We start from the raw sequence: 27,580 nt of genomic DNA on the forward strand, positions 1-27,580 counted from the left end.
ACCCTATATCCACACCCAAACGATCGCAGCCGAATCATCAATCAAGTCAACCCGACTTGGACAACCGAGTTGCAGTTCGCAGTTCACTCTGGTACTATAGCTATACTCGTCACTCGACCACCTGCCGCACTCAGAGTCGCTTAATCGTTGTTTAAGTTTAGTTAAAACGAGACAGAGCAATATTTCTCACATAAATCTGTCTCGTTTTAACTCAATCTTAAGTAACGATTAGCGACTCTTGGTGCGGCTGTTAGAGATCAATATATTTGCAACTATTTGAGCCCCAGTATTTTTTGTACTTGTACTTTAAACCCGTAATATTCAGTCTTGCAAACTTATAAGGACCATAAGTTACCCATAATTAGTTACCCTTGCGCCCTAAATCAGGGTATTTTGAATTTTTGTGAAATTAGGGTAAAATCAAAAAAGTTAGTGGAAACGCTGAATTCTATTTTTTTATTTATTTTTTATTCAGATACAAGTTAGCCCTTGACTGCAATCTCACCTGGTGGTAAGTGATGATGCAGTCTAAGATGATAGCGGGCTAACCTGAAAGGGGTATGGCAGTTTTTAATAAACCCATGCCCCTTTGGTTTCTACACAGCATCGTACCGGAACGCTAAATCGCTTGGCGGCACGGCTTTGCCGGTAGGGTGGTAACCAGCCACGGCCAAAGCCTCCCACCAGACCAGACCAGAAATTTAGAAATTATAAAATTCCAAACCCCTGCCAGGAATCGAACCCGGGACCTCCCACTATTAAGACCACAACGCTCACCACTGCGCCAGGGAGGTCGTCAAAATTATCTATATTATCTACTTACTTGTCTATGGTATTGGTTTGTAGTTTGTACCACAGAGTACTTTTTAGTTTGTACTTTGTAAAAGGTACTTTGTGGCTTTTATCGGTGCTTTGTGGTGTGTCGCTTGTGGAATTTGCATTATCGGCATTTTGTTTTTCGTATAATCTATTTTATCCATTAGATTTTAGGATCAAGTGTTTTAGGACTTGCTTTAAATTCATTACATTTGGTGAAATTGCGGCATGTTCGTAAAAAGTTGAAGTATTGTGTAGTGGAATAATCTAACCGCGGTACGCACGCTAGCGCTGGTTATCGGCAAAAATGGCGGGAATCAAATCTTTAGCTGTGAGGGGTATCAGGAGTTTTGGCCCTGATGAATGTGATGAACAGCGTATTTCCTTTGAGAAGCCCCTTACTCTAATCCTGGGTCAAAATGGCTGTGGTAAAACAACTATCATTGAATGTTTGAGATACGCCATAACCGGCAATATGCCGCCTGGGAGCCGAAACGAGTGTTTTGTTCATGATGCTAAAATAAACCATTCCACGGAGGTTATGGCTCAAGTCAAATTGAAGGTAGGATGGAAGGAACTTCATACAATTTGCTATTATTGTTATTATCAAAGCTTATTCATATTACCATTTTTTACTATCACAAATTATAATTCCCTTTTGTTTACACTACATATTTACGATAAAGTTATTTTGTATTTTTGCGTGCTTTGCGACATAGTTTAGATACACACTAATTGATCAATATAAGTAAATTGTTTGTATTAGTGAATAGGTTTGTCAAACAAAAACTCATTTCAGATTGTGAATGCAAAAGATAAACAATTGGAAGTATCAAGATCTATGAGAGTAACAGCTTTCAAAAACAAGAAACCTAAATTCCAGACCTTAGATTCATTTCTCTCAGTGATAGATGCATCTGGCAAAACTAAAGACATTTCATCGAGGTGTGCAGACTTGGATTTTGTGATGCATGAAGAACTAGGTATGTTACAAGATATTATGCTAATACAAAACTTAAACCATCTTCTTCGTTCTGGGCTGGTTTCCGCACTTAAACGTTTCCATCTGTTGTGCGTGTACTAACTTAAACCATATTCTACTGTTTAATGCACCTAGTTTCTCTTCTTATACATTGACAGGACGAAACATACATAATAGAAAGCACCTACACTCTATGGAAAATGAGTGTGTAGCAGGGTACTTAATAATAATAATAATAAATAATTTATTTATTTAGGAAGAATATGTACATTTTACAATAAGTTTAGGTGTAATCATAAACTTTAAATCATAAGTTTTCCGTACACCAATGCCGTCGACAGTAGATAGGTACACGTAGCACATTAATTTAATGGTATAATACTTAAAGCTAAATAACAATACTTACTTATATAAACTAACAACATTGAACTAAATGTAGGTTATTTTAAACTAAATATACTTAGTAGGTAAAAACACAATCATTAAATTTATAGATAAATGTAGGTAGGTAAGAAAAAGTTCGTTATTTATATCACAGCGGAATAGTAACACAATATGACGAGCGTAAGACGCTCACTCACACTACGGTAGGAGTAATAGTGTTCTGTGCACACTACTTCGTGTATGATGTTTAAATTCTGGTACAGGGTGATTATTTTATTTAAGTGCAACTTGTTGTATTTCATTCCATAGAGTATATGTTCCATTTTGTCCTGACATTTTCACATCTGTGTGCCTAAGGTGCTTGATATACTCCCAAGTCCCTTAATACCAGTTCTCTACAACTCACATCAATGACTACCTATTTACTGGTATCTACATTATATTATAGGAATTTACTTCCTAAAATATTTACAATAATGCTGCTTTTCTTGATAGACTTAAGTCAATTAAGAAAATATTTAATCTAGGTTATTTGCCTAGTCACTGCACTATCCACATGGATTTTTAGACTTTCAAATATTCTATGGGAACTCTGATTTCCCAGGCTTAAAAGTACCAATTTCGTCAAATCTGGTTATGTGCCTTAGTCATGAAATATAACAGACAGACACACTTTCACACTTTATATATGTCTACTGCCGCTATAACAACAAATAATAAAAAAATTAAATGGCTGCTATGTAAATTTTTTTAAAAAAGTAGTTGGTATGGAAAACATGTGCGAGACTGATTTTCACTTGACTAGTTTTTAATATTAGTATGGATTATTTTATTAAATGTTAAATCATCCCTGGCAGGTGTCTCGAAGGCTATACTGAACTCGGTCATATTCTGCCACCAAGAAGACTCAAGTTGGCCTCTAGATGAAGGGAAGAAAGTGAAAGAGAGATTTGATGAAATCTTTGATGCTGACAAGTACAGTGACTGCTTTGATCGCCTTCGGAAAATCAGGAAGGAGTATGGTGTTAATATCAAAATGATGGGTTCGTTTATTACTTTATAATCTAGAAGCTTCATCCCCAATATAATCTAAATATATATAAAAGGAAAAGGTGACTGACTGACTGACTGATCTATCAACGCACAGCTCAAACTACTGGACCGATAGGTCTGAAATTTGGCATGCAGATAGCTATTATGACATAGGCATCCACTAAGAAAGGACTTTTTGAAAATTCAACCCCTAAGGGGGTGAAATTTGTGTAGTCCATGCGAACGAAATCGCGAGCATAAGCTAGTTTTATTATACAAAGAATGCACAGCACAAATAGCTTTGTGTGTTCAACTATAAACTTAACCAGAGAGAGTTGCAAGCATAAGTTTGTGAGTTATAAAATATCAAACGAATAAATAACCAAGCTATTGTCAAGGTCTAGACTCATACATAGTTGAAATTCCAAGGATATGTAGGTATGAAGCCATTTGCTTTCTTGTTTCTAATTTGAAATGCTAAGACATGGAATGCCCTTCTGGTATCAGTTTTCCCTTCCAATTTTAATAATGCGTTAGGCATCTCCCAAGCGAGTTCCACCTTAGGGTGCATCATCACTGGCCAGCAAGTGCAGTCAAGCCTAGTTTATAATTCACATCGGCGGTTCCTCTGGTGCTGCAAATGTTCATGGGCGGCGGTAATCACTTAACATCAGGTGACCCGCCTGCTCGATTTCTCGCTATCTCTATTTTTAAAAAAAATGTTTTTTAATGAATATTAGCCATGTTAATTGACTAGTCTTCCCCTTTCTCCTCCAACTAAGTGAAAAGCTTGTGCTAGGAGTGAGTACGACGATAGTGCAACGCTCCTTAACCATTCAGCTATAGAGGCTTTAAAACATAAAAATGAAATATGTATAATTTATTGTATAGTAACTATTTTAATATTAACAGCTCCAAATAACTTTTTATGTGTAACTTTTCTGATTAGAACAAGAAGTAGCCCACCTAACGGAAAAGAAACAAGATCTAGACAAGAAGAAGCTTGACCTTGTCAACACCGAGTCTCGTATCTCTGAAGCGGAGATCAAAATAACTGAACTGAAAGCTGAGTTGGAACCAATAACAGAGAAGATCAAGGCGATTGAAACCCTCCAAAAGAACTTGATCTCATATGAGACAACCCGTGAGAAAATAAAATCAAGGTGTGCCCCAAACTAAGACTGCTCAGATTAAAGTTTCAGTTAAAATGAGACAAATATATTTTGTCTCACATGAATCTCTCATTTTGACATTTTCATACGTATTACGCCGAATATTCTATTATTTGTTGTTCTACATCTAAAAATAATTCGATCACCGTTTATTTCTTTATTAATTATGCACAACAATAAATATGTATAGTAAATTTATATTTATTTTGAAACTCATGACCCATGAAGTATACCTATTTTAGGGCAAACTTTTAGGCATCTACATCCATAAATAAACCATTTAAAACAATATACAATTGCAAAACTAATGGCATTAAGGCAAACTTTAATTAACAATAATTTAAAATGTGTTAGGTTTGCTTGAAAACAGTTGTCAGTTTTCATAATAATACGTATGTAATAATGATTTGCGTTGTTAAAAAATCATCCATCTAATTATATTAATTATTATTATGTCCCAAATTTTGAAATTATGTTTCTGAGAAGGAGCAATCCTAGATTGACGAAGCTACAATATCAATTGCCATCGTCAAATCCATTAAAACACTTTCCGACCAACAGAGTTGTTTACATATGCAATAAATTGCCTTAGGATGTGGTCAAGTCCTTTAACCAGTTCAAGAATAGATTAGACAAACATTTGGAAAACTCGAAGCACTAGCACTATAATCTCACTCACGAGTGTGTCCCGCCTGTAAATGTTGATCGGAACAGCAATGCGTTCACGCTTGACTGGGAGCAACCAATGGAGAGCAATCTTAAGTATAGTCTGAGCAAAATCTAAGTACACTATAAAAGCCGTCGCGCATTTTTATTGTTTCACCTTCATAAAACATTACCTTTCAGATTAGAGAGAAGTCAAAATGATGAAGAGGAATTAAAGAAATCAATTAAAACCATGTTTGAAGGCACAACTCAAGAACTTGAAGAAAATATAAGTAAGTGCATTTTCCTATGACTTGAGTTTTCCAATAAACCCTTTGGCAGTAAAAGTATTACCGCACAACTATTAGCCTACAAAGCTGTACAGATATAGTTAATATCACTACCCATATTATAAATGCGAAAGTGTGTTTGTTTGTTGGTTTGTCCTTCAATCACGTCGCAACGGAGCAACAGATTGACGTGATTTTTTTGCATGGGTATAGTTAAGACCTGGAGAGTGACATAGGCTACTTTTTATCCTGGAAAATCAAAGCTTTTCGTATCAACGGACGTGATTTTTTGCATTGGTATAGTTAAAAGACCTAGAGAGTGCCATAGGCTACTTTTATCCCGGAAAATCAAAGAGTTCCCACAGTGTTTTAAAAACCTAAATCCACGCGGACGAAGACGCGGGCATCAGCTAGTTAATATATAATGGGCACTTGTAACATAAATAACTAATACTATTGTAAATTTTTTTTTAGCAAACTACAATGCAACAGTAAAGGAAAAACAGGTGGAATTAAAAGGATCATGTTCCAAAATCAACTCTTTCAATAAGGAGGAAGAGAGGATTGCCAATGAGAAGACGTCAAATGAAGTGAAATTCAACAAGCTTATACTGCTGGAGAGTCAGAATCAGGAGAAGATAGACAAAAGGAATGTCATGATTGTGGATAATGCTAAGCTTGCTGGTAAGACATTTTTTTCGACTAGGGCGCATTTGGAACCCTTGTAGCTTTAGTTTAAGTCACATGGTGTGTTTTTACAAAAATTATCATCATCTTTTGAATTAGTCCACAAAGAAAAAGAACTCATGTTCACAATCATTCGATGGAAGCTTGCTTTATTTGGTTATTTAGGAGTACAATTATTCTCATCACCAAGATTAATGTGTTGGTGTGGTATAATTAAACTTTAAAGTAACACGTAAACAACGTGGATTTTACGAATTTTGGAAAACTCTCTATTTAATGGTTCCTAAGAGATAATTTATTTTGGCATAGTCATCATCCCAATTTTGAAAAGACCTATTTTTTACAACTTATTGTTTTCATTTTCTTGTAGAAATGGAGATGAGCAAAATAGAAACAGACGAGGACGCAATAAAAGGCATGACCGCTATAACGGACAAGATAAACGACTTGTATGACAAACTGAAGGAGCAAAAGGCGGCTGCCGATCGACACGAGCGGGAACTGCAGAAACAAGTTGATGAAAGTCGAGATGCTCTTGTAAGTTAAACACTTGACGTAAATCATTAGCTGCGTACCCACCTAGCGCACAGGCTGGCGCGGCAGCCTCGGTGTCCAGATCGCGAGCGATGGCTCCCGAGGCAGCCTCAGTAGTTTTGTTCAATTTACACGAGGCCGCCTCGCGAGCAGGCCTCGGCAGGCTGAGCTGTCATAAGTCCGCGAGTATTCGAAATGGACAGTTGAAGTAGCGCGAGCCAAAACATAACCGTCCCCACCTGTCACACAGCGCTCACTGAGGCACCTTTGAGCGCGTCAAGTTTACCGACAACAGATGGCTCTGGGCCGAGCCGTGCTCAGCCGAGCAAACGCGCGCCCGAGGCAGCCGAGGCATTTGGCTCACGAGGCTGCCGCGCTAGCCTGTGCGCTAGGTGGGTACGCAGCAGCTGTATCATGGCCACGCATTACGCCGAAACTACTGAGTGAATTCAAATAAAACTTAGCATGATTTTAGGTCATACTGAGGACTGACTTAGAATACTTTTTATCCCGAAATGCATCATGGTTCCCTTTGGAGAGGGGATAAAAATCGGTCATCGGTTTTGTAGTTCAGGAATCACAGTAATAATCTATCTGTAAAGGCGCAAACAAACTGTGGGACGTGTCCGTAAGCCGCGGCTGACAGCGGACAGATAGGTGTGCACAGTCGTTTGGGGCGCGATTTGAGAGACATGTTTCGGACGTCCGAGCGCTCAAGTTTACGTCGGATAGTTTGCACAATTGGGTATTTTCTTACTTTTGAATTTGATAAATAGTATTGCTTTATTATAAACTAAGATAAAAATAATCACGTATGCTGAAAAAAATATTAAAATCCAACAAATATTAACATAGTTACAGGCCTTTGAATTTCGGAGTGGGAGGGTCTTCTATCCCTTTCTCGCAAAACGAAAATTTGTATGAAACCGCACGAAGCTACTATGGCATTAGTAAGGTGTGACGTCAAAATTCTATATCGCTATCTCTGTCTAATCAGAAATATTTAAATGCTTATAACTTTTTTGTTATTTGATCGATTTAATTAGTTTTTTCAGTTTACGTCATTATTTTTATCCTAGTTTATAATAAAGTAACAATAAAATTGGAGTCAAATTCCCAATTCAATGTACTATGTAATATCCAGATAACTATAAGTCGCGGCTGTTAGCAGTGTCCGATGATTTGTCATAGATAATTATTTTTAACTGGTTTTAAGGCTCTGGGTTCTAGCTCTTATAAATAACTTATTTACAGTCGCGTCACAAACAAAAAATCTCAGGAAAAGAAGCGGAAATACAATCTGTGAAGAAAGATATCATTAAGATTGAGAAACAAATCAATGATGCAAACAAATCCAAGCTCAAACTTGAAGCTGTAGAAGAGAAATTGAAGAATGCAGAAGAGTAAGTACAAAAATATATATTTTTTCATTTTGTATGTTTGCTTGTTCCTTCTTAGCTCCCAAAAGTCACCGCCAAAAAATATATGATATGAGAATCTGCATTAATGAAGTTTGTTAAAAATACATAAAAATTTCACCTTTGATTGAAGTTGAATTTTTATGTATAATGTGTAAAATTGAATTTGCCATTTTTCTTTTTGTGTCAAATATCATGTTAAAAGTACATATTTTAGTCCTTATTTCAAAGGTGAACCGTAATTTTGACATGACAGTTGACCCATAGAGTTAATATGGCGCGTTAGGAGTCATTTTGTACGGACTATATAGAAGTTATAGCTGACTTGTTTTATTCGTTTATATCTTATAGTTTTGGTTTATACTTATTATTTGGTTATATTATTGTAATTTGTTGCCAATGTGATTTTTAGAGAGTATCAAAAGATTGTAGAAGAATTGAACGTAGAGGAATGTCAGAATGAAATCAATACTGATGAAAAAGTAATGGAAACTCATGAACAAGAACTTGAAGAATTAAGTGAAAAGGTAATTTTATTTGTTGGCAGATTTGTCTGCCTGTTTATGCAAGGCTGTACGTCCGACGCATATTATATGGAGTGGAAGGGAGACGCAGCGCATACCTCTTTTTTAATAAATTAAACCCTGTTTTATTTACCTTGACCATAGGGTTGAAATTGTTGTAATGAAAACAAAACAAGGAGACTCAAAGAACGCACGGCGCGCTTATTATTCGTGGCTCTACATAATAAATCAGCTTTGCACCATAAAATATTTGCGTGAAAACATACAGATTGACGTTTCTCATTTACTGACTAGTCGGGCTAACGTCGACTTACGACGTGAGTAAAGCCGTTGTGTGATATAATATGTATAATGGAAATCACTCACGATAGTTTAAACGCTAAAATTTTTCATCCATTTCATTATTAGTAGGTAGTAGTTTTGAAATAAATACAGCCAAACGAGTTTTAAGTTGTACCTGCATACGAATGTAAATACTGAATAACAGAGTGCCTCAAGTCAGTTACAATTTGTTTTGAAAGCTTATTTAGAACTAGCTGATGCCCGCGACTTCGTACGCGTGGATTTAGGTTTTTATAAATCCTGTGGGAACTCTTAAATTTTCCAAGATAAAAAGTAGCCTATGTCCTTCCCCGGGTTGCAAGCTACCTTTATTCAAAATTTCGTCCAAATCGGTTGAACGGTTGAGCCGTGAAAAGCTAGCAGACAGACAGACACTTTCGCATTTATAATATTAGTATGGATTTTAAATTTAATAAATAATTTTGAGATAATGTTGTTTCTTGTTATTTTGGACGTTGTATGGGAATAAAGCGCTAGGCTAGTAACCAACAGTTTCAAAAGCTTAAGCGAAAGAAATTGAGTAGATTAACTTTACAATATTTTCTTAACAGGTTACAAAATTGCAAAAGCAAACAGCCATACTAAAAGAAAAGGACCTGATTGAAGAACAACTTAAACAAAAGGAGAAACAATTGGTCGTGTTGAAAAACACACACAGAGCCACTTTAACTGACTTGCTGGGAAGTGTGCCAGAGAACAATTTTGCTTTTTCGGTGAACAAGTATGAAGTTCAAATCCGGTCTGAAGTAGATTCTTTGAAGAAGAAGATCAGGCAGAAGCAAACTGAGGTATATACTTTACAATTTATACAAGATGAAGTTGAAAACTAAAACCCAACTACTCCTCTTAATTATATATTTTTACTAGCTTTGGCCTGCGACTTTGTAGGCGTGGGTTTAGGTTTTAAATTTTTTTTTGTTTATTATATTTCGGTACACCGACAGCAAGTTCACAAAGCGCTTATTAAATAAATAATACATCATACATACTTTTTCTGTGTGACATGCCACTTAAAGGTATACACAGCTGTTGTTTCCAGCTAAATTTCGTAGAGATCCATACGTCGGTAGACGTAAAAAGTAACAGACGGACACTCTCTCAATTTGATGTGCATTTTTTCTTAGATAACTCGTTTGGAAACGAACCGCAAACATATTCGCGAGCAACTCAGTGAGAAGCGCGCCGAGCTCACTAAAGCAGAAGATCAAATGTACAAGGCTTGTGGCACGCAGACTTATGAGGCTACGTTGGCCAAGATTAACACCACCGTCGAGAAACTGCAGGTAAACTTGTTAGTAGAGTATACTGGACTTCACTCGTCGCACTTCGACTCCGCTCACTGCATGTCTACTCCACTCGCCGCGCCTCGATTCAACTCGCCGCATCTTGCCCTTACTCGCTACACTTTTTTTTTTAAATAAAGAATATTAGCCATGTTAAATGACTAATATTCACCTTTCCTCTCCAACTAAGTATCAAGCTTGTGCTAGGAGTAGGTACGATAATAGTGCAACGGGCAGGGTTTGAACCGTCGACTTTTCGGTTTTTCAGTCCACTCCTTTACCCGTTGAGCTATTGAGGCTCAAACTTTGACTTTGACATTCACCCACCGCAACTCCACTCGTCGCACCTCGACTCAACTCGCTGTACCTCTACGCCACTCGCCGCACCTCTACTCCACTCACCGCACCTCGACTCAACTCGCCGCTCTTTGCCTTTACTCTTATTAGCTCTGCGTATATCTAAGATGAATATGGATTCAAAATATGTATAATAATTTGTTTTAAGCAGGTTTATCAGCTCCCTTACACATCAAAATAAGTAGAAATACTTTTTCCATACATTCAGTATGAAAATACTGATTGTCAATCGACCCTCAAAGTACCAACTTATATCAGTGTATTTAAAATTTCAGGATGAGCAAAATGTTCTGCAATCGTCGATGTTCATAATAGCAAAATACAAGGGACAACTCAAAGACAACAACTGTTGTCCGCTGTGTAATCGTGGATTTGATAATGAGACTGAGGTATCTATTTAGGTTCAAATTGCTGGTTTTATAAATTAATTTTGTCATTTTTAAATATACAGTATGAATACAAAATTAAAAAATAATTACAGTAATAATAATTAAAAGCACTATAAGGTAAAACTAATAAGTTTGTAAAATTAGTGTATATTTTTTTATTCAAAAATTCAAAAATGACTACCTTGTAATTAACAGATCTTTATAAGGCCAAGAAACACACCTAAGCCTAAGATCTAAAGAGCGCGCACTTTGACTTTGCTCAAACTTAATATTGAGTTAAAACGAGACAGATTTATGTGAGAGATATAGCTCTGTCTCGTTTTAACTCTGTTTTAGTCTAAGTAAAGTCAGAGTGCGCTCTATAAATCTCACCCTAAGACTAATATAATATTTTTAGGTGACAGATTTAATATCCCAGCTAACAACCCAAGTGATGAATGTACCAGGCAAGCTGGAAAAGGTCACGGAAGAGTTACAAAAGGCATCCGCAAAGAAAGACGACCTCCTAGCCATGAGGTCTTTGAATGACAAGATTCTCTCTCTCAAGGAAAAAGATATACCCCAGCTTGAGACGCGCTTAAGTGATGCCGATAAGGTAAGAAATAGGCTTAAGGAATAAGTTTAGGATATAGGTAGCTTAGGTAGAATTGTAGGTTTCATAAACTGTGACTCGGGTGACAAACGTGCGGTGGACACGCAATGTATCGCTACTTCGGCGCCGTCATCTCGTCCACCTTGACGTCCCGGTGACCAGTGGCGTGCAGATCATAGAGGCATAAATGCACTGCTTACCCCAGTTATAATATATAGCTCAATGCATATTTTTCATTATGACCTGCCAGTGAACTGGCTCCTACTTAACTAGTGCCTACCCTGACTTCAAACCCTGTGCACGCCACTGCCGGTGACGACGACGGTGGGACAAATGCCCACAGCGATAACGCACTCCTCCGATCCGAATCCGTGAAAATCAGCCTTATTTTTAATGCGAAAGTGTGTTTGTTTGTTGGTTTATTGGTTTGTCCTTCAATTACGTCACAACGGACGGAGCAACGGATTGACGTGATTTTTTGGTATAGTCAAAGACAGACAGGATACTTTTTATCCCGGAAAATCACAGAGTTCTCACGGGATTTTCAAAAAACCTGATTCCACGCGTATGAAGTTGCGGGCTTCAGCTAGTACGAATATAAAAAATATCTACGACATATGCCATAAGCTACCATACAAAACAAACAGGAACATATTTTCACGGACTCTGATCGGATGAGCACGTAACCGCCGTTGGCTTTAAAACAGTCTACACCAAAAGACCCATAAACCCACAGAATACATTTACTCCAGGAGAAGAAGCCCAACTACATACAAATAAACTGCAGACCATTAACCGTCACGCCATCTATTAGTGATTCCATAGAACTACACTTTTGGCGCGAAATTACGAACCCCTTATTTTAATTTTTTTTTAATTTTAGGCCCGCATTTCAATCGCCAAAATAATCTTTAACCGAGGAGTTTATTTCACAGTTAAAGATTATTATTTATGGCGATTGAAAAGCGGTCATAACAAAACTGGAATAAAACAAGTAAAAACTTTTTAAAATGTTTAAAATTTAATTTTTAGAAATAAATTTTTATATTATACTGTGAAAAGCATACAAAGATTTAAGTTATGTTTTTACTTATTTTTTTTCTAAGCTATTAGATGAAGTAAAAAAATTGTACTTTAAAAATGTTTTATTACAAATCCACAGCATACATAATGAAGAAATTACAAAAACAGGTTAAAGTTAAACCAAAGTTGGATTACAGTAATAAATCTTAATAGAATTATTATCTTTTAAACAGATTAATTATTATTAAAGATCTAATACTGAAATATTTTTCAAATTAGGGAATGTTACATAGCAAGAACTACTTATTCAATATATTATCATAAATAGAATAATGAGCAGAACCAAGATAGGCATATGGTAGTGGTTTGTGGAAGCCGCACTGACTGTTCCTGGAATAAGGCAAAATACACAAAATCAATATATTGGTTTCTCTACTGAGAATGTATTACATAGGTACATATTGCAATAGAAATCTATATTATGTACCACTTGAATTAAATGTTGCTGTGATGTGTCTGTTCCTATCTTGTCTCTGCCAGCACTAGGCATATTAGAGACAGGTTCTAAAATGAGGCAAAATGAACAAAATTGATGTTTTTCTGAGAATTTTTTACAAATTGCAATAGAAATGAATAGTTACTAGGTACATACCACTGAAATTGAATGTTGTTGCAATGTTTCTGCTGATGAGCCAGGCACATTTTTAGTACAGCATTACTATTTAACTTTTTCATAGTGGCTTTTGTGCAAGCTTTTCAACACCTACTCAGTTACATTGCCAAAACAATATTCTGCCCAAATTCGAAGCCTGAAACATTATAACAATACTATATAATAAATCAAAATATCAAAAACACCAGCGTTTCTGACTTCTTTAACCGGTTTGTAGATAAAAAGGACAGCTGGTACTTAAGGGACACGACAATATTTACCTTGCATAATTAGATGCCTTTCCGGTTCTTGGTAAAGAGTGGATGGTAAGTGTTGGGTCGAAAGCCGATGCACAGCACTTAACACGCTTTCTATATTTTTTATCGGACATGATAAATTTAATCTTACAAACGAAAAGAGTCACAACACAATAAGTCACTGTCCTTATTTTTCTCTAGTCTCAATCACACTACTGCGAGTTTCTTCAAGCTAACAGGGAGAGAAAAATAGAAGAACCACATGAAATGCAACTAAAAATATACAAAATCACAACTGTTGGGAAAGAAAACTTTCATAATATTTAAACCAACAACCTAAAAACAAAAGTACCATAGAGTAGATAGTTGCCAGTTGTTTATAGTTTGAAACTTTGTCTCTGACTTTGAAGACTAGAGTGAGACAAAGAATTTCTTTGTTTCATTCTAAATGATTCCATAAAAAAGTCTGCAGTGGCCCCATACAAAGTTGCCACCCCCTGCATAAACCAATACTAAATGAATATTTTTTGTTACAGGAAATAACGACTCTTACTGAAACAATGGAAGGGATGTCAATGGCTCTGTTGGAACCGGAGCAGAAGCTTGCGACAACGCGTCAGATTCAAGGCGACATGCCTCTGCTAGATCGATTCACTAACGAAGTCAAAACTACTGCTAAAGACGTAAGTATTTGATTTTGTGCCTTCGTATCGTTCCTTTCGACTACCTTCCTGGCGCAGTGATGAGCGCCGTGGTCTTATCAGTGGGAGCTCCCGGATTCGATTCCCAGCCTAGGCAACTTGGGAGTTTATGATTTCTAAATTGTCTCTGGTCTGGTGGGAGGCTTTGGAAGTGCCAAGTTACCACCCCACCCTGAAAGCAACACCGCCAAGTGATTCGGTGTTCCAATACGGTGCCGCGTAGAAACCGATAAGGGGTACGGGTCTAATAAAACTGCCGTACCTCTTCCACGTCAGTCCACCTCCATCTTAGACTGCATCATCACTTACCACCAGACGAGATTGCAGTCACAGTCTAACTTGTAATCGATGATGGATTTATGATGATGAAACTACATTTATTATTACAACAATTATTAACGTTTTAGTGATAATAACCAGAATCAATGGCTCTCCGACTTCTCCGAGGCTCGGAGTGTTGGAATAAGCCTTGCTTGGACCTCCAAAGTTGGCTAATAGATATCCTAATAATATTATAAATGTGAAAATGTGGATGTTTGGATGTTTGTAACTCAATCACGCAAAAACGGCTGAACGGATTTGGATGAAATGAACCCTGGATTAACACATAGACTACTTTTTATCCCGGAAAATCAAAGAGTTCCCGCGGGATTTTGAAATACGTAAATCCACGCGGATGAAGTATCGGCCATCAGCTAGTCTGGTAATAAGGAAATACCACCCTGATTTTCATTTCATACCCATTCTTTTAACAGCTAGAAAAGGTCAAGGCAAAGTGCACGGACTTAATATCGGATATAACGCTTGAAGACGCAACTGCGAAGCAAACAGATTTGAGACAGAAGATCAGTACACTGCGCACGCGCATCAAGGCAGCTCAGGCCAAACTCAACGCGCACAATAAGAAGTTGCAATCTATGGGGAACACGAAGAACAAACTTAAGGAGGAGGTGCTTAATATACAGAAGAAGGTTAGTGACTAGAAATTTAATAATGTCTAACGTACTTGCTGTAACTATAAGCAACTATATTATGTACTTATAATTAAAAGCATGTATCTAATTACACATTTAGAATTGTAATAATATTGTAAATTTGTACCTTTTTCAGTAATAAAAGGCTTATTTATTTATTCAACGTACTTGCTGTGATTTGGATTTTCCATACTTTGTTTTTAAAAAATATTATAACATACTAAATTAACCAACTCAAGATGTCCGATTCCTATTTGGAGGGCTCAGGATTCGATCCCAGACGGCACCTCTAACTTTTCGGAGCAATAAAATATCACTTTTTTATTTATTTATTTACTTGCTTAAACGGTGAAGAAAAACATCATGAGAAAACCTGCATGAGTCTGAGAGTCCTCTATAATGTTCTCAGAGCAATGTAAATCTGGCAATCCGCACTTGGGCTATGGCCAAAATCCTTCTCATTTGAAAGGAGACACATACTCAGTAGTGTGCAGGTGATAGGTTTAACTGTTAATTTTTTATTTTAACTAAGGTCCAAGAGCTGGTTAACTTGCAAGAGAATCAAAAGCAAATGGAAGCCAACAGAGATAAGTTTATAGAGGAATTGAAGGAGCTGCAGGACTCTATCGCGCCGCTGGAAGCTGAACTGAAAGAGAAGGAGAGCAAGAAGATTGAGGCGGTGAAAAAGAACAGGTATAGTAGTACATAGAGGGTTTCCAGAACAGGGTTGTTGAGAATGCCAATATTTTGACAACCGTGGATGCGAATTATTAGAAAGATTAGATAAAATAATTGTTGTTAACTGTTGAAACGTTATTAGAATGTTTTTCAATAATTATGTAATTCTAAAATCACAACATGAAAAATATCGATATACATAAAAATTCTAAAATGTTAATTGAAAATTTTAGTATAGCTTTATAAGTTTGTATGTTTTGAGTTTTACAATTTTTAGGGGATACTTGTAAAATAAATGTTACGAAATACAAAATTACCAAAAATTACTTTCAGTTGTATTTGAAACTATTTTCTACAAAAAAATCTTTGCATTTAACGAAGACGAGTTGTTCATGCTTGTGTTTAAGTCGTATTGGCATAAGTAAAGTACACTTTATGTGTGCGTTTGCGAGCGCTTGCTCGCGAGTCGCGACTGATTAGTCCGACATGCACGCACATTTACGCAATGCCCATGTAAACAACGTAACCAGTAAAGTTCACTCGCCTTCGCGAATTGCAAGAACTGTACTATTAAATTAAAATGGCCTTAATAAGACGTAATGTACGTTTTGGTTTTATTTGTTTTTTTATAATTTCTGTTAATTACTTATCAACATAGGTCTGACATCGAAGTAAGAAACACCTACATAAGCAAAATAGCAAACGCCTTTGAGAAAGTCAAGTCAGTGGACTTGGACATACGGATGCACAAGGAAAGGAACATCAATCGCGAAATGGAGAAGATAAAGGAGGCGAATGAGAAGCTGTTGACGAGGCAGAAGCAAATCATGGTCGATAGAGACACGCTTACGAAGAGGATCGATAGCTTGAAAGATGAACTGTCTAAACAAGAGGTAGTTTCTCTTTACTAGATTTCACTCTCTCCTTTCCTATTTAGTATCTTTTCTCTTGGGATAGTGTATAGATCTCACGAGCATAATTGTCAGTCGTCGGCGTCGCGAAAAATTAACATTTTTTTCCTAGTACCTACAAATATTATTTGACATCAAGTCTACTTTAGCGATGAATGATTCGAATAACAATTGAACTATTCGATTGTTGTTATTGTTCGATAACAATTGAACATAGGAAAACAATCGACTGTTTTCGATTGCGACGGCCTGGGGCGAATGAGTCGAAAATCGAATGCAATTGATTTAGATTTTAGATTTATTTAGTACAGTCCGAACACTTCGCATTCGTAGACTTAACAATCAATTATCGACTTTTATTGGATCGTTTTTTGTGATTTCGACAATCGATTGTTTATTTGCAACAATCGCCCATCATAAAAAAATAATGTGTGGACACATTTTTCTACTATATATTCTAAGTTGATTGCCGTACCATCCTGACTAATCACGGTATTCCGAGTAGATGTTTTAGAAGAATTCGATTAAATGGCCTTACTTTAGCTTATCTTTGTTTCTAGATATACAAGCGTAACCTAGAAGACAACATGAAGTTGCGCAAAGCTCAGGCGGAGATCGAGAAGTGTGAGAAGGAGCTCGTAGAGATCAACGAGAAACTGAGCGGAGTCAATACGGAGATGATCGCAGAGAAGGAGCCGCTCATCACTAAGCAGACGATGATATTCAGGGAGAAGGCGCAGAATGAGGGAAAACTCAATGAACTGAAGGCAAGTTTATTTTAAACTAGCTGATGCCCGCGACTTTACCCGCGTGAAAGTGTTAAAAACTGTGGTCCCTTACGAAGTCTTTGAAATGTTAAAATATCTTGTACGATAGTACGGAACCCTTCGTGTGCGAGTCCGACTCGCAGTTGGCCGGTTTTTTTGTTGGTTCTTCTCGATTGGTAGGAGGAGGTATTCTTGGCCAGTGGTGGATACATTTACGATTCAATAGCACTCGTGAAAGTTTATTCAAATAAATATTTCTATTTTGTTATGAAGGGGTAATACAGATACTCACATTTATAATTTATTTCTATTATTATTGGTTTTATTTCCACAGGAAAGATTGAAACAAAATAAGCTCGAGCTGAAGAGGACCCAAAACAAGGACATTGAGAATAGATACAGGCAAAAGTTTTATGAGCTGCATGTAACTAAAGCTATCGACAAAGACGTCCGAGAGTACTCCGTCGCTCTGGAGAAATGTCTTATGGAGTTCCATAAGGAGAAGATGGAGAATATTAATCTTATCATAAGGTATAGAAATAGTATTCTTGTTTTTCTCCATATTGCTCAATATGCTCGCGACTTCACGTGGATTTAGGTTTTTAAAAATCGATTTTCTGGGGTAGTACTATGTCCATTTCCAGGATGGAAGCTATTTCTGTACCTTTCATCACAATCAGTTAAACTGATGGAAAGATAAAAGACAGACAAACACACTTTTGCCTTTATTAGTATGGAGTTCGTCTTATATTTTTCTCTTTCTCCATCCCTGGCTATCATCTATCATCTTACCATCAAGATGAGTCAAACTAACATTCTTGTTCTGTCGCAAAGAATCACCCCCATGTTTCCTACATTTTCTTTCATTCTTATAGTTAACTATATATTTTTTTAGACTGAATTCGAAATTGTTTAAAACAAAGCGAATGACGTAATCACATACATTTCCAGTACAGAAATCGTAATGTACACCCAGCATATGAGGATATTATTGGTATTATTTATTACAACAAGCTCTGTAAATTACTTTTTTGCAGAGAAATGTGGAGAAAGATATACAGAGGTAATGACATCGACTATATAGAAATAAAGACGGAAGGAAGCATGACGACAGAGTCTGATCGCCGCAAATACGATTACAGGTACAGTAAAATGTTTGATATTATGAAAGAAACTACCTGATGCCCGCGATTACGTTCACGTGGATTTAGTCTTTAAAAAATCCCGAGGGTACTCTTTGATTTTCTGTGATAAAACTAGTCTATAACAGCTCTCTAGGTCTCTAACTATAACTATGCAAAGAATCGCGTCGATTCGTTGCTCCGTGAACGAAGGAACTTTTTACCCTTGTTTACCTTTCTACCATCGTACCGGAAGGCATCGCCAAGTCTACACCCGTACGTAGTCGAAATTCCACGGACGCGTACGAAGCGATTTATCTCCTCGTTTCTAATTCGAACCACTAGGATATGGAACACCCTTCTGGCTGGAGTTTTCCCTTACAATTTTAATATGGGTGCCTCTCAAGTCAAGAGTGAATAAGCATCTAGGCATTTTAGGCTGCATCATAACTTGCCAGCAGGTATGATTGCAGCCAAGCGCTAGTCTATATATTTAAAATGATGAAACAACTTTGGATTGTTTTAATGAAAATTTTCCCTATTTTCAGGGTGGTTCAATCTAAAAATGGTGTGGAGATCGATATGCGTGGACGGTGTAGTGCGGGACAGAAGGTGCTGGCTTGTCTCATCATAAGGCTGGCTCTAGCGGAAACATTTAGTTCCAAGTAAGATTCCATATCTATTTACCAACTAACCATTACTCGGAGCATAGGATATATTATAATTACTAGAAGATGCCCGCGACTTCGTCCGCGTGGATTTCGGCTTTAAAAAATCCCGTGGGAACTCTTTGATTTTCCGGGATAAAAAGTAGCATATGTCCTTCCCCGGGATGCAAGCTATCTCTGTACTAAATTTCGTTAAAATCGGTTGAACGGTTGGGCCGAGAAAGGCTAGCAGACAGACAGACACACTTTCGCATTTATAATATTAGTATGGATATGGATAATAGGATATTTTTCGGACAGTGTGCTGAGGAACTTTGCGATCTTGTCCCCCCTTCACCATTTTACCACCGAACCGCGAGACGTCGGGCGAGTTGCTATCTTTATATCGTCGAAATTCCATCTACACTCACGCAACGTTTTGCGTCATCATTCCTCATACACATGGCTAGGGTTTGGAATACTCCTCCGAGATCTGTGTATCCTACCAACAACAACCTTATCTTTAAAACAAGAGTGAATATACATCTTCTAGGTAAACGCATCTCATCTTAGGCCTCATCATCACTTTCCATCAGGTGCGATTGTGGACAAGCGTTTGCCTACAATGAATTAAATAAAACTATACCGCGCTATAAGGTTTTGGGCGTTCACGCGGAGGGTGTGTGAAAGTTTCACCATAATCGGTTAAGTTTAAAACACACTATTTTGTTTTTAAAGAAATAACTGAGTGCCCGAAAGGCGCAAAAGAGAGTAATAATGGAACAGTCCTTAATTACAATTCTAAACAAACCTAGGCGTTTTTGCGATGCTACTGAATTACGGTGACGTCATGTTCTATGTATTGTTCTCGATTTCCAATTTTTGATTCGTCAAAATCGGTACAGTAATTTAACGTAAACTTTAACACCACTACTTAGTCGAGATTCCACAGTCGTACTAAGCGATTCGCGTCCTCGTTTCTGCATTCCATAATATAAGAAACAAGGACGTAAATCGCTTAGTAATCCGTGGAATTTACGACTTCTGACTTCTGTTTTCCCTACAAAGTTCAAAATCTTCAAAAGAAGAACGAATAGGCACCTAGGTAGACGCGTTCCACCTAGGCTGCATCGTCACCTACTATTTAGAGTGATTGCATTAAATAAATAAAAATCTTTTTTATTCGTATAAACTTTTACAAGTACTTACGAATAGTCGGATGCATCTACCACTGGTTCCATTCAAGTGCATGCCTATTTATTTAAAAAATATATTTAGTTTTAAACACTACACACTTAGCTACGAATTTCTAATACTTGTTTTGTTCCAGATTCGGCATCTTGGCATTGGATGAACCAACTACTAACTTAGATGATGAGAATATAAAATCTCTGTGCTCTGCGCTCGGAGAGATAGTTCAAGAGAGGATGCACCAACGGAACTTCATGTTCATAATCATCACCCATGACAAGGAGTTCATCGAGTCACTAGGAAACATCGACAGAGTCACGCACTACTACGAGGTTTCCAGAAACGAGGAAGGAAAGTCCAGAGTCAAAAAGATTAGATTCTCTTAAACAACTTCACAATCATTTCATTATTGTATGTCGAATATTAGTAATAAAATGTATATGCCATTCCTTTTTGTTTCATGATAATATCTATATGTAGTTAAGGGCTGTGCCTTTTATTGTGTTACTGTGTAAGAGTAATTTGATTATTTTTTGAAGAAATTAAATCATTTTGTATTCCTCGAAAGTTTATTTCATTTATATACAAATAAATATACAGCATTAATTAAATATTAAAAGTAATTTTTAAGGTAGATCCATACCTACGCACGCAAACGAACCGTGCACAACACGTCGTGAACGCGTATAATGTTTTTACTCCTCACTCCCAAAAATCACCAACATGTGCATGCCGCGACTAGTACAACATGCACGCCAACAATGTTCTCATGTGCACGGTTCATGTGCGTGCGCAAATGTGGATTCGTCTTAATGCGACCAGTCCGAGACCTCATAATGTACAATCAGTTTAACCCATAACAAGCCCTGTAACACTATTTAGCGGCTTGCATATTTCGATTTGATCCAAATACAATATTTTACTTTCTTGTAACACGGTCAGTGTGATCCCCAACAGCTCTGCAACTTGCGTTGGTGGAAACGATTGTGATAGGCACTTAGCGATATATGGCACCAAATCTTCCGTAAAACAAACGCATAAGGACACGAAATTCTGCTTCTCGATATCAGTGAAAGCCTGTTGCTCTCTATGGTAAAACGTTATCAAAATCTGTGCAGCTTTTTCGAAAGATATCTTGAAGCCTTTGTAAACATCCTTGACGATATTCAAAGGGGCTGTTACGCGCAAAGAATTTAGTACTGTCAGCATTCCATTGCAATATTCAGCTAAGGGGTAGTAGTCCAACAAGTTTTCCGGTGGGCCTGATGCCATATTTTCATTGATGGGCCTCGATACATTCTTAATACTGGGCACTTTATAGGACTTCATTTGGTTCTCAAATTGATTGTCGACTTTTTCCATGCCGCAGTTGAATTGCATCAAAACGTTGTTGCGAAATAAGGGCGTGAGCACACATCTCAGGTCCGCGCCGACTCTGCCGAAAGATAGGCAGAGATACATGCATTGGTTCATTATCGATTCAAAACCGGACTCATCTTCTCTCCAAAGATCTTGGTTCAATATATAAGCTAAGCTTTCCACCTGCAAATATGAATGAGGTAAATATTAGGATTTTTTGGGTAGTACCACAGAATAAGGATATCCATACTAATATTATGAATGCGAAAGTGTGTCTGTCTGTCTGTCTGCTAGCTTTTCACGGCCCAACAGTTTAACTGATTTTGATGAAATTTGGTATAGGGTTAGCTTTCATCCCGGGGAAGGACATAGTTCCTGCGGGATTTTAAATCTTCTCGACGCGGACGAAGTCGCGGGCACCACCTAGTATTAAATATTGAAGTTCGACGAAGCTGTCTAGACAGAGTAATCGTGCAGTAGCGCTAGCCATACATGATCAGTGGCATGCTTCGGCCGTGGCTAGTTACCACCCTAAAGCGATTAAAGGTTCGTACGCACCTGAGCGGCGCGGCGCGGCGCTTCAGTCCGACTGCAGAACGCGTCACCTCAGGCCGCTCGACGGTGCCTACCGCACTACAACTTCAGTACGCGGCACCTCGCGTCACTTGCGCGTCACTTTTATACCCGTTCGCGTACGAGCGCGAAGCGCCGTGCCGCGCCGCTGGGTATATCGCACTAGCGTCACTGCACTGCGCGTCGCTTCGCTGCGCTTCAAAATATTCTCTCCAGCCATGCCGCGCGGCAACGCGCGGTGAAGCGCTGTGCAGCGCCGCTCTAGTGCGATATGCGCCATACAAAATGATAGAAATGATATTTTGACGCTCTGTGCCGCGACGTGCAGCTCGCTGAAGCGCCGCGCCGCGCCGCTCAGGTGCGTACGAACCTTTACCGTTCCGGTACGATGCCGTGTAGAAACCAAAGGTAAAGTTATAGGTTTAATAAAAACTGGCATACTCCTTCCAGGTTAGCCCGCTTCCATCTTAAACTGCATCATTACTTACCACCCAGGTGAGATTGCAGTCAAGGGCTGACTTGTATCGAAATAAAATAAAAATAAAAAATTCATCTATCAACAGATAGACGTCTCTGCTGGACGTAGGTCTCTTGTAGGGACTTCCACACCCCACGGTCTAGCGCCGCTTGAAACCAGTGTCTCTCTGTGACTTTTTTGATCTAATCTGTCTACCTAGTGTGGGGTCTCCCAACGCTTTCCGGTGCGAGAGGTCACCATTCTAGATTCTAGCACCTTAGGATCTTATTAGGAATATTAATTATTGAAATAGGATAGTTTATAAAAGGGAACTTACTTTTAATTTGAGCCAGCAAGACAGTGCACTGGTACCACTCAATTCATTATCCCTTACTTTCGACTCCTGAGCATCAGACAAAAATATTGATTTGTGTTGAGTTATAACATTGAACAAATGAATTCTATGCAATTCTACTATTTTACGTAACAACTTTTCGGGTGCTGAAAAACAAAATAAAGTTCTTTTGAGTTATGATAAAAAGTTTTAAAAAGTTAGCAGTCAGGGGTGAGATCTATAGAGCGCACTCTGACTTAGCTTAGACTTAAGACAGAGTTAAAACGAGACAGAGCTATATCTCTCACAAAAATTTGTCTTGTCTGTTTTTTTCTCTCTCAACCTTAAGTCTGAGCAAAGTCAAAGTGCGCTCTATAGATCTCAGCCTGAGTGAGACTGAAGTGAAAACTATAAAATAACAGTGCTTTTTTTGGATTATCGAATTAATTATAATAATTATTTTTTATTGAAGCACCAACAGAATCTTACAAAAAATTACATTATTCAAATTCTAAAAAAATTTAAAAATTCACATTAGTTCACATCTATCGGCAGTCGGCACTACGAGCACTAAGTATTAACATTAGCATGTCTGTGACGCGACCTTAAAGTTTTTACGTATGTAAAATCACCCAACGCGCGTTAAGAAGTTTTCAGTTTCAGTTCACAAATAACATGAAAATGTACCTTCAGTATTTCTTGCATCCTCCAGTGCTTTTTCAAACCAGGCATTTCTTGCTTTAAGGAAATGTAAGTGTAAACCGTCAGATGTAGTGCTGCCTTTGTTACCGATTGATTGTAACCTGCTATGCTCGTCGTCAGTTGACTTAAACACTGTGTTGGCTCTACGGAGATATCCTAAAATCTAAAAAATAAAGAAATATATATTTCACATTTCAAACTATTTCTAGGCCATTGCTGTTACAGAAACTAGAAGGCAAAATTTGGCAAATTTTTTTTATCACCATCAAATAAAGTGCTATCTGTTCAATGACGTCATCCGAATATTTGTAGAAAAAATTAACGAAAACGGTTTCCGCGTTTCAGAAAAATTAACCATAAAAAATGACAATATTAATATGGTCAGCTAGAAAGTAATAAAGGGTCTTTATAGGCTTAATAAAACAGTTAGTTTCCGATTTTTAATCCTAAAACAAATATTCATGAAACTTATTGAGAAATTGTTTTTATTTTAGCTTTAATAAATAAATAAAAATTTAAGGTACAATGCGTCTTGTTAGGGTACTTCTTTCTTTCTTCGCTCTGGGCTGGTTTCCGCACTTAAACGTTTCCGTCTGTTGTGCGTGTATTGTTAGGGTACTATCCATGGGCATACTCCTTATTAGTGTATATCTAGCTTTAAATGGCTTTCTAGTTACGATAAAATGTTATGCTGATCGCACACCACTATACCCAGTACAACGCATTTTTCAGTACCTACTAATATTGCAATTACACACTAGTCAACTGAAATTGGGCGTGCCGACTTTGGGTGACCTCTGTTGATTCGCCCTATGCGGCCGACGTGTTTTGCTGACATTAGTACTGAAAAATCTGTCTCTCACCTTAAGTTGATTAAAAAAATTATCATCCTATTCCAAATACTCTGTTGTTTTTAGGGTTTCGTACCTCAAAAGGAAAAACGGAACCCTTATAGGACCACTTCGTTGTCTGTCTGTCTGTCCGTCTGTCTGTCTGTCCGTCAAGAAACCTACAGGGTACTTCCCGTTGACCTTGAATCATGAAATTTGGAAGGTAGGTAGATCTTATAGCTGACATTTGGGGAAAAATCTGAAAACTGTGAATTTAGGGTTAGATCACACAAAATAAATTAAATTGTGGTCATGAACTAATAATTGGTATTTTCAACTTTCGAAGTGAGATAACTATATCAAGTGGGGTATCATGTGAAAGGTCTTCACATGTACATTCTAAAACAGATTTTTATTTATTTTTATGCATAATAGTTTTTGAATCATCGTGCAAAATGTCGAAAAAATACGACTGTAGTACGGAACCTTCATTGCGCGAGCCTGAGTCGCACTTGGCCGGTTTTTTTAATATTAAAAGCCAACTAGCATAATTTATCTCAATTTACCTGTAGACACTGAGGTAAGGGCAGATCATAGTGAAGCTGATTGAAGAGATGATAGAGTGTTTCATACCACAAGGTCATTATTTCACTGGTTGTGCTCTGAAATATAAAACTATACAATTAATCTTGACAATAATCCTTACTGCATGGATTTGCTCTCTCTCAACAGTCAAAAAGATAATGTATTGTAATTTGCCAAACAGCACTCGGCCAGCGTGGTAGGCTATGGCCAAATTAATCATGATGATGATGAATGAATGAATATTTATTTATTACTAAATTTTTGTACATTTCACTTAAATGGATGATTGTAATCAATAAATGAATGAATGATTTATGCACTATATATAGCAATTTTTTACTTTAACAATCTAAATATATAAAAGGTGACTGACTGACTGACTGATCTATCAACGCACAGCTCAAACTACTGGATGGATCGGGCTGAAATTTGGCAGTCAGATAGCTATTATGACGCTGGCATCTGCTAAGAAAGGATTTTTGAAAAATAAACCCCTAAGGGGGTGAAATAGGGGTTTGAAATTTGTGCAGTCCAAGCGGGCATATGTTAGTATTTAATAAAGGTTTAACAAGGATTCACAACATTTTTGTGTAACATATCATACCTCTACAATAGGTATTTCGGAGTACCTCTTGGACAAATTGCGGATAAAAGCAAAGATGTCCAGTGCACTCTCATAGTCCTCAGCATTAAGAGCTTCACGCATCAAAGAGGGCAACTCCAATAACTCTAACAATTTGTCACTTTGGTTTCTTATAGTACTGTATCGCCTGTCAATAAAAATTAAGCTTACAATTAAAAAAATTGGACCAGTACAAGTTGGACTTGCTTATGAAAGGTACCATTGTACAAGAAATACAGTGTGACAAGGCTATCTTGGCGCGTGGCGAAAATCAGAACTAACGTTAAAGTCAAGTGTCCCCTTTGTTCTTGTTTGAATATTCTAAGCCTTTGTTCTCCAACAGCGCCCCCCTGTCAATGTCATTCAAGTGCCAAGAGAGCCTTGTCAATTTTTGAGTTATTAATTTAAGAATAATCGCTCTGTATATGTAGATTTATCAATCAACTATCAATTTTTATTCAATAGTTTTTTTTGCAACAATTGTCCATCACTACATCAAATTGAGAACTTCCTTGTGTTTCCTTTTTCTGAAGAGTTGTTTAAAAACTAGTTAGATACCTTTTTTCTTGAACTATCCCCCCAGCGACTTGAGAAAAGTTCTCACATTGAGATACAAAGTCAGGAGTGTTATTTAGAAAACTTGCTAATGATTCCTTTGACTTTCCCAAATCCTTCATAATAGCTCTGGATATGTCAGCAGTCTCCACAAAGGTTTTATAGTTAGTGAATGCTAAATCTTGTGTCTGCTCCGTCAAATGTTTCATCTCTTCACTCAATCGTTCAGGTTCTTTTTTTACAAGTTCCCAATTTTGTGATCCTAGTTTTTTAATATATTCTGTAATATCACTAAAGTATTCTGCATTTTCTGAAAAAATTCAATAAAATTGTTCTACAAAAAATAATTGAAGGGGACTAAATATGGAAGGGGATCTATATTCTATGTCTGAACAACATGATCAAAGTTACATATTTAAATATGATTTAAATAAACGATTAGACGGTAGCTTGCCTGTGGTTGAGTCCGGAAATAAAAGCTGACACAATTCTTTCAGTTCTTGAGCCATCCTATAAAATTGTTCCAACACCTCAAATTCAAAGCAATAAAAAAAGGACTTATGGATAAAAATTATACTCAGTAATTTTTATTTTTGAAATTCATACGGTTTGTGTTGTGTTTGCACTGTCTAAGATGAATTAGGTATGTATATTTTAAATAGTTATTTATTAAATTATTTTCTATTATTTCTTGCAAAAAAAATAGTATGAGTTTTGACAGTTTTGATTTTGACACCCACCAGTCAGTGATTTTCATAGAGATAGTTTTGACACCAAATTGGTGGACTGGTGGACTGCCAGTCACCAATTTGGTGTCAAAACGATGCAGCCACTGACAGAAAAAAACTGCCAAAACCGTAGATAGAGTAATAAAGCTAGATTGAAGTACTGTGTAACCGCGAATGAGATAGCGATAGCACGACGTAACGATGAATAACACGACAATTATTACCATTGTTTGGTAGTCAATATTTGTATTAACCGATCAACATTTGTATTAAACGTTTTTTATATGAAAACAAGTAAATAACTAATGAGAAATACAATGACGCCACGAATTCTCAGTTTGTTTTGCAACTAAAGTTGCATTCCTTGTATGTATTCTTGAAAAAACCGTTCACACGATAAGGGACAAAAATAGGTTAGCTGCGTCTCTGTTTATCACATTAGTAACTTTAGCTGTGCTCTCTTTTT

The 27,580-nt window shown here is 37.2% G+C and overlaps 2 protein-coding genes and 1 long non-coding RNA gene across 3 annotated transcripts; 1 reads left to right on the forward strand and 2 right to left on the reverse strand.

Moving 5' to 3' along the window:
* The first annotated feature begins 895 nt into the window (after nucleotides 1-895).
* Nucleotides 896-20,936, forward strand: rad50 (DNA repair protein rad50). Its single transcript, XM_034976222.2, has 22 exons — nucleotides 896-1,378; nucleotides 1,616-1,799; nucleotides 3,040-3,225; nucleotides 4,164-4,377; nucleotides 5,233-5,324; nucleotides 5,796-6,005; nucleotides 6,379-6,545; nucleotides 7,797-7,945; nucleotides 8,373-8,487; nucleotides 9,378-9,614; nucleotides 9,951-10,109; nucleotides 10,742-10,855; nucleotides 11,253-11,450; nucleotides 13,916-14,062; nucleotides 14,836-15,051; nucleotides 15,587-15,747; nucleotides 16,391-16,625; nucleotides 17,204-17,410; nucleotides 17,745-17,941; nucleotides 18,448-18,552; nucleotides 19,080-19,196; nucleotides 20,509-20,936. The coding sequence occupies exons 1-22, from the start codon at nucleotides 1,124-1,126 to the stop codon at nucleotides 20,753-20,755; spliced, it is 3,912 nt and encodes a 1,303-aa protein (XP_034832113.1). The 5' UTR covers nucleotides 896-1,123; the 3' UTR covers nucleotides 20,756-20,936.
* LOC138403324 (uncharacterized) lies at nucleotides 12,540-13,892 on the reverse strand. Its single transcript, XR_011237607.1, has 3 exons — nucleotides 13,404-13,892; nucleotides 13,123-13,279; nucleotides 12,540-12,860 (listed from the first exon to the last, which is right to left on the reverse strand). It is a non-coding gene; the product is annotated as an uncharacterized lncRNA (long non-coding RNA).
* Nucleotides 20,937-20,948: 12 nt separating the features above from the next.
* Cog8 (conserved oligomeric Golgi complex subunit 8) lies at nucleotides 20,949-27,139 on the reverse strand. Its single transcript, XM_034976236.2, has 7 exons — nucleotides 26,841-27,139; nucleotides 26,390-26,696; nucleotides 25,814-25,979; nucleotides 25,191-25,286; nucleotides 23,780-23,957; nucleotides 23,096-23,259; nucleotides 20,949-21,911 (listed from the first exon to the last, which is right to left on the reverse strand). Exons 1-7 carry the CDS (start codon nucleotides 26,893-26,895, stop codon nucleotides 21,219-21,221), a joined length of 1,659 nt encoding a protein of 552 aa, XP_034832127.1. The 5' UTR covers nucleotides 26,896-27,139; the 3' UTR covers nucleotides 20,949-21,218.
* Between the last annotated feature and the right edge of the window lie 441 nt (nucleotides 27,140-27,580).

Source organism: Maniola hyperantus, chromosome 15 (assembly GCF_902806685.2).
Source record: "Maniola hyperantus chromosome 15, iAphHyp1.2, whole genome shotgun sequence".
Taxonomy (NCBI): Eukaryota; Metazoa; Arthropoda; class Insecta; order Lepidoptera; family Nymphalidae; genus Maniola; species Maniola hyperantus.

What these genes read in the sequence shown, in the direction of transcription:
- Cog8 (XM_034976236.2), bottom strand. Translation starts at nt 26,895, where the DNA reads ATGGCTCAAGAACTGAAAGAATTGTGTCAGCTTTTATTTCCGGACTCA. An exon ending in CCGAAATACCTATTGTAGAG is followed by an intron (nt 25,287 to 25,813) that starts GTATGATATGTT and finishes TTTATATTTCAG; the next exon opens with AGCACAACCAGTGAAATAAT. An exon ending in CTTGCTGGCTCAAATTAAAA is followed by an intron (nt 21,912 to 23,095) that starts GTAAGTTCCCTT and finishes TCATATTTGCAG; the next exon opens with GTGGAAAGCTTAGCTTATAT.
- rad50 (XM_034976222.2), top strand. Translation starts at nt 1,124, where the DNA reads ATGGCGGGAATCAAATCTTTAGCTGTGAGGGGTATCAGGAGTTTTGGC. An exon ending in ATGAAAGTCGAGATGCTCTT is followed by an intron (nt 6,546 to 7,796) that starts GTAAGTTAAACA and finishes ACTTATTTACAG; the next exon opens with TCGCGTCACAAACAAAAAAT. An exon ending in GAAAACTCAATGAACTGAAG is followed by an intron (nt 17,411 to 17,744) that starts GCAAGTTTATTT and finishes TTATTTCCACAG; the next exon opens with GAAAGATTGAAACAAAATAA.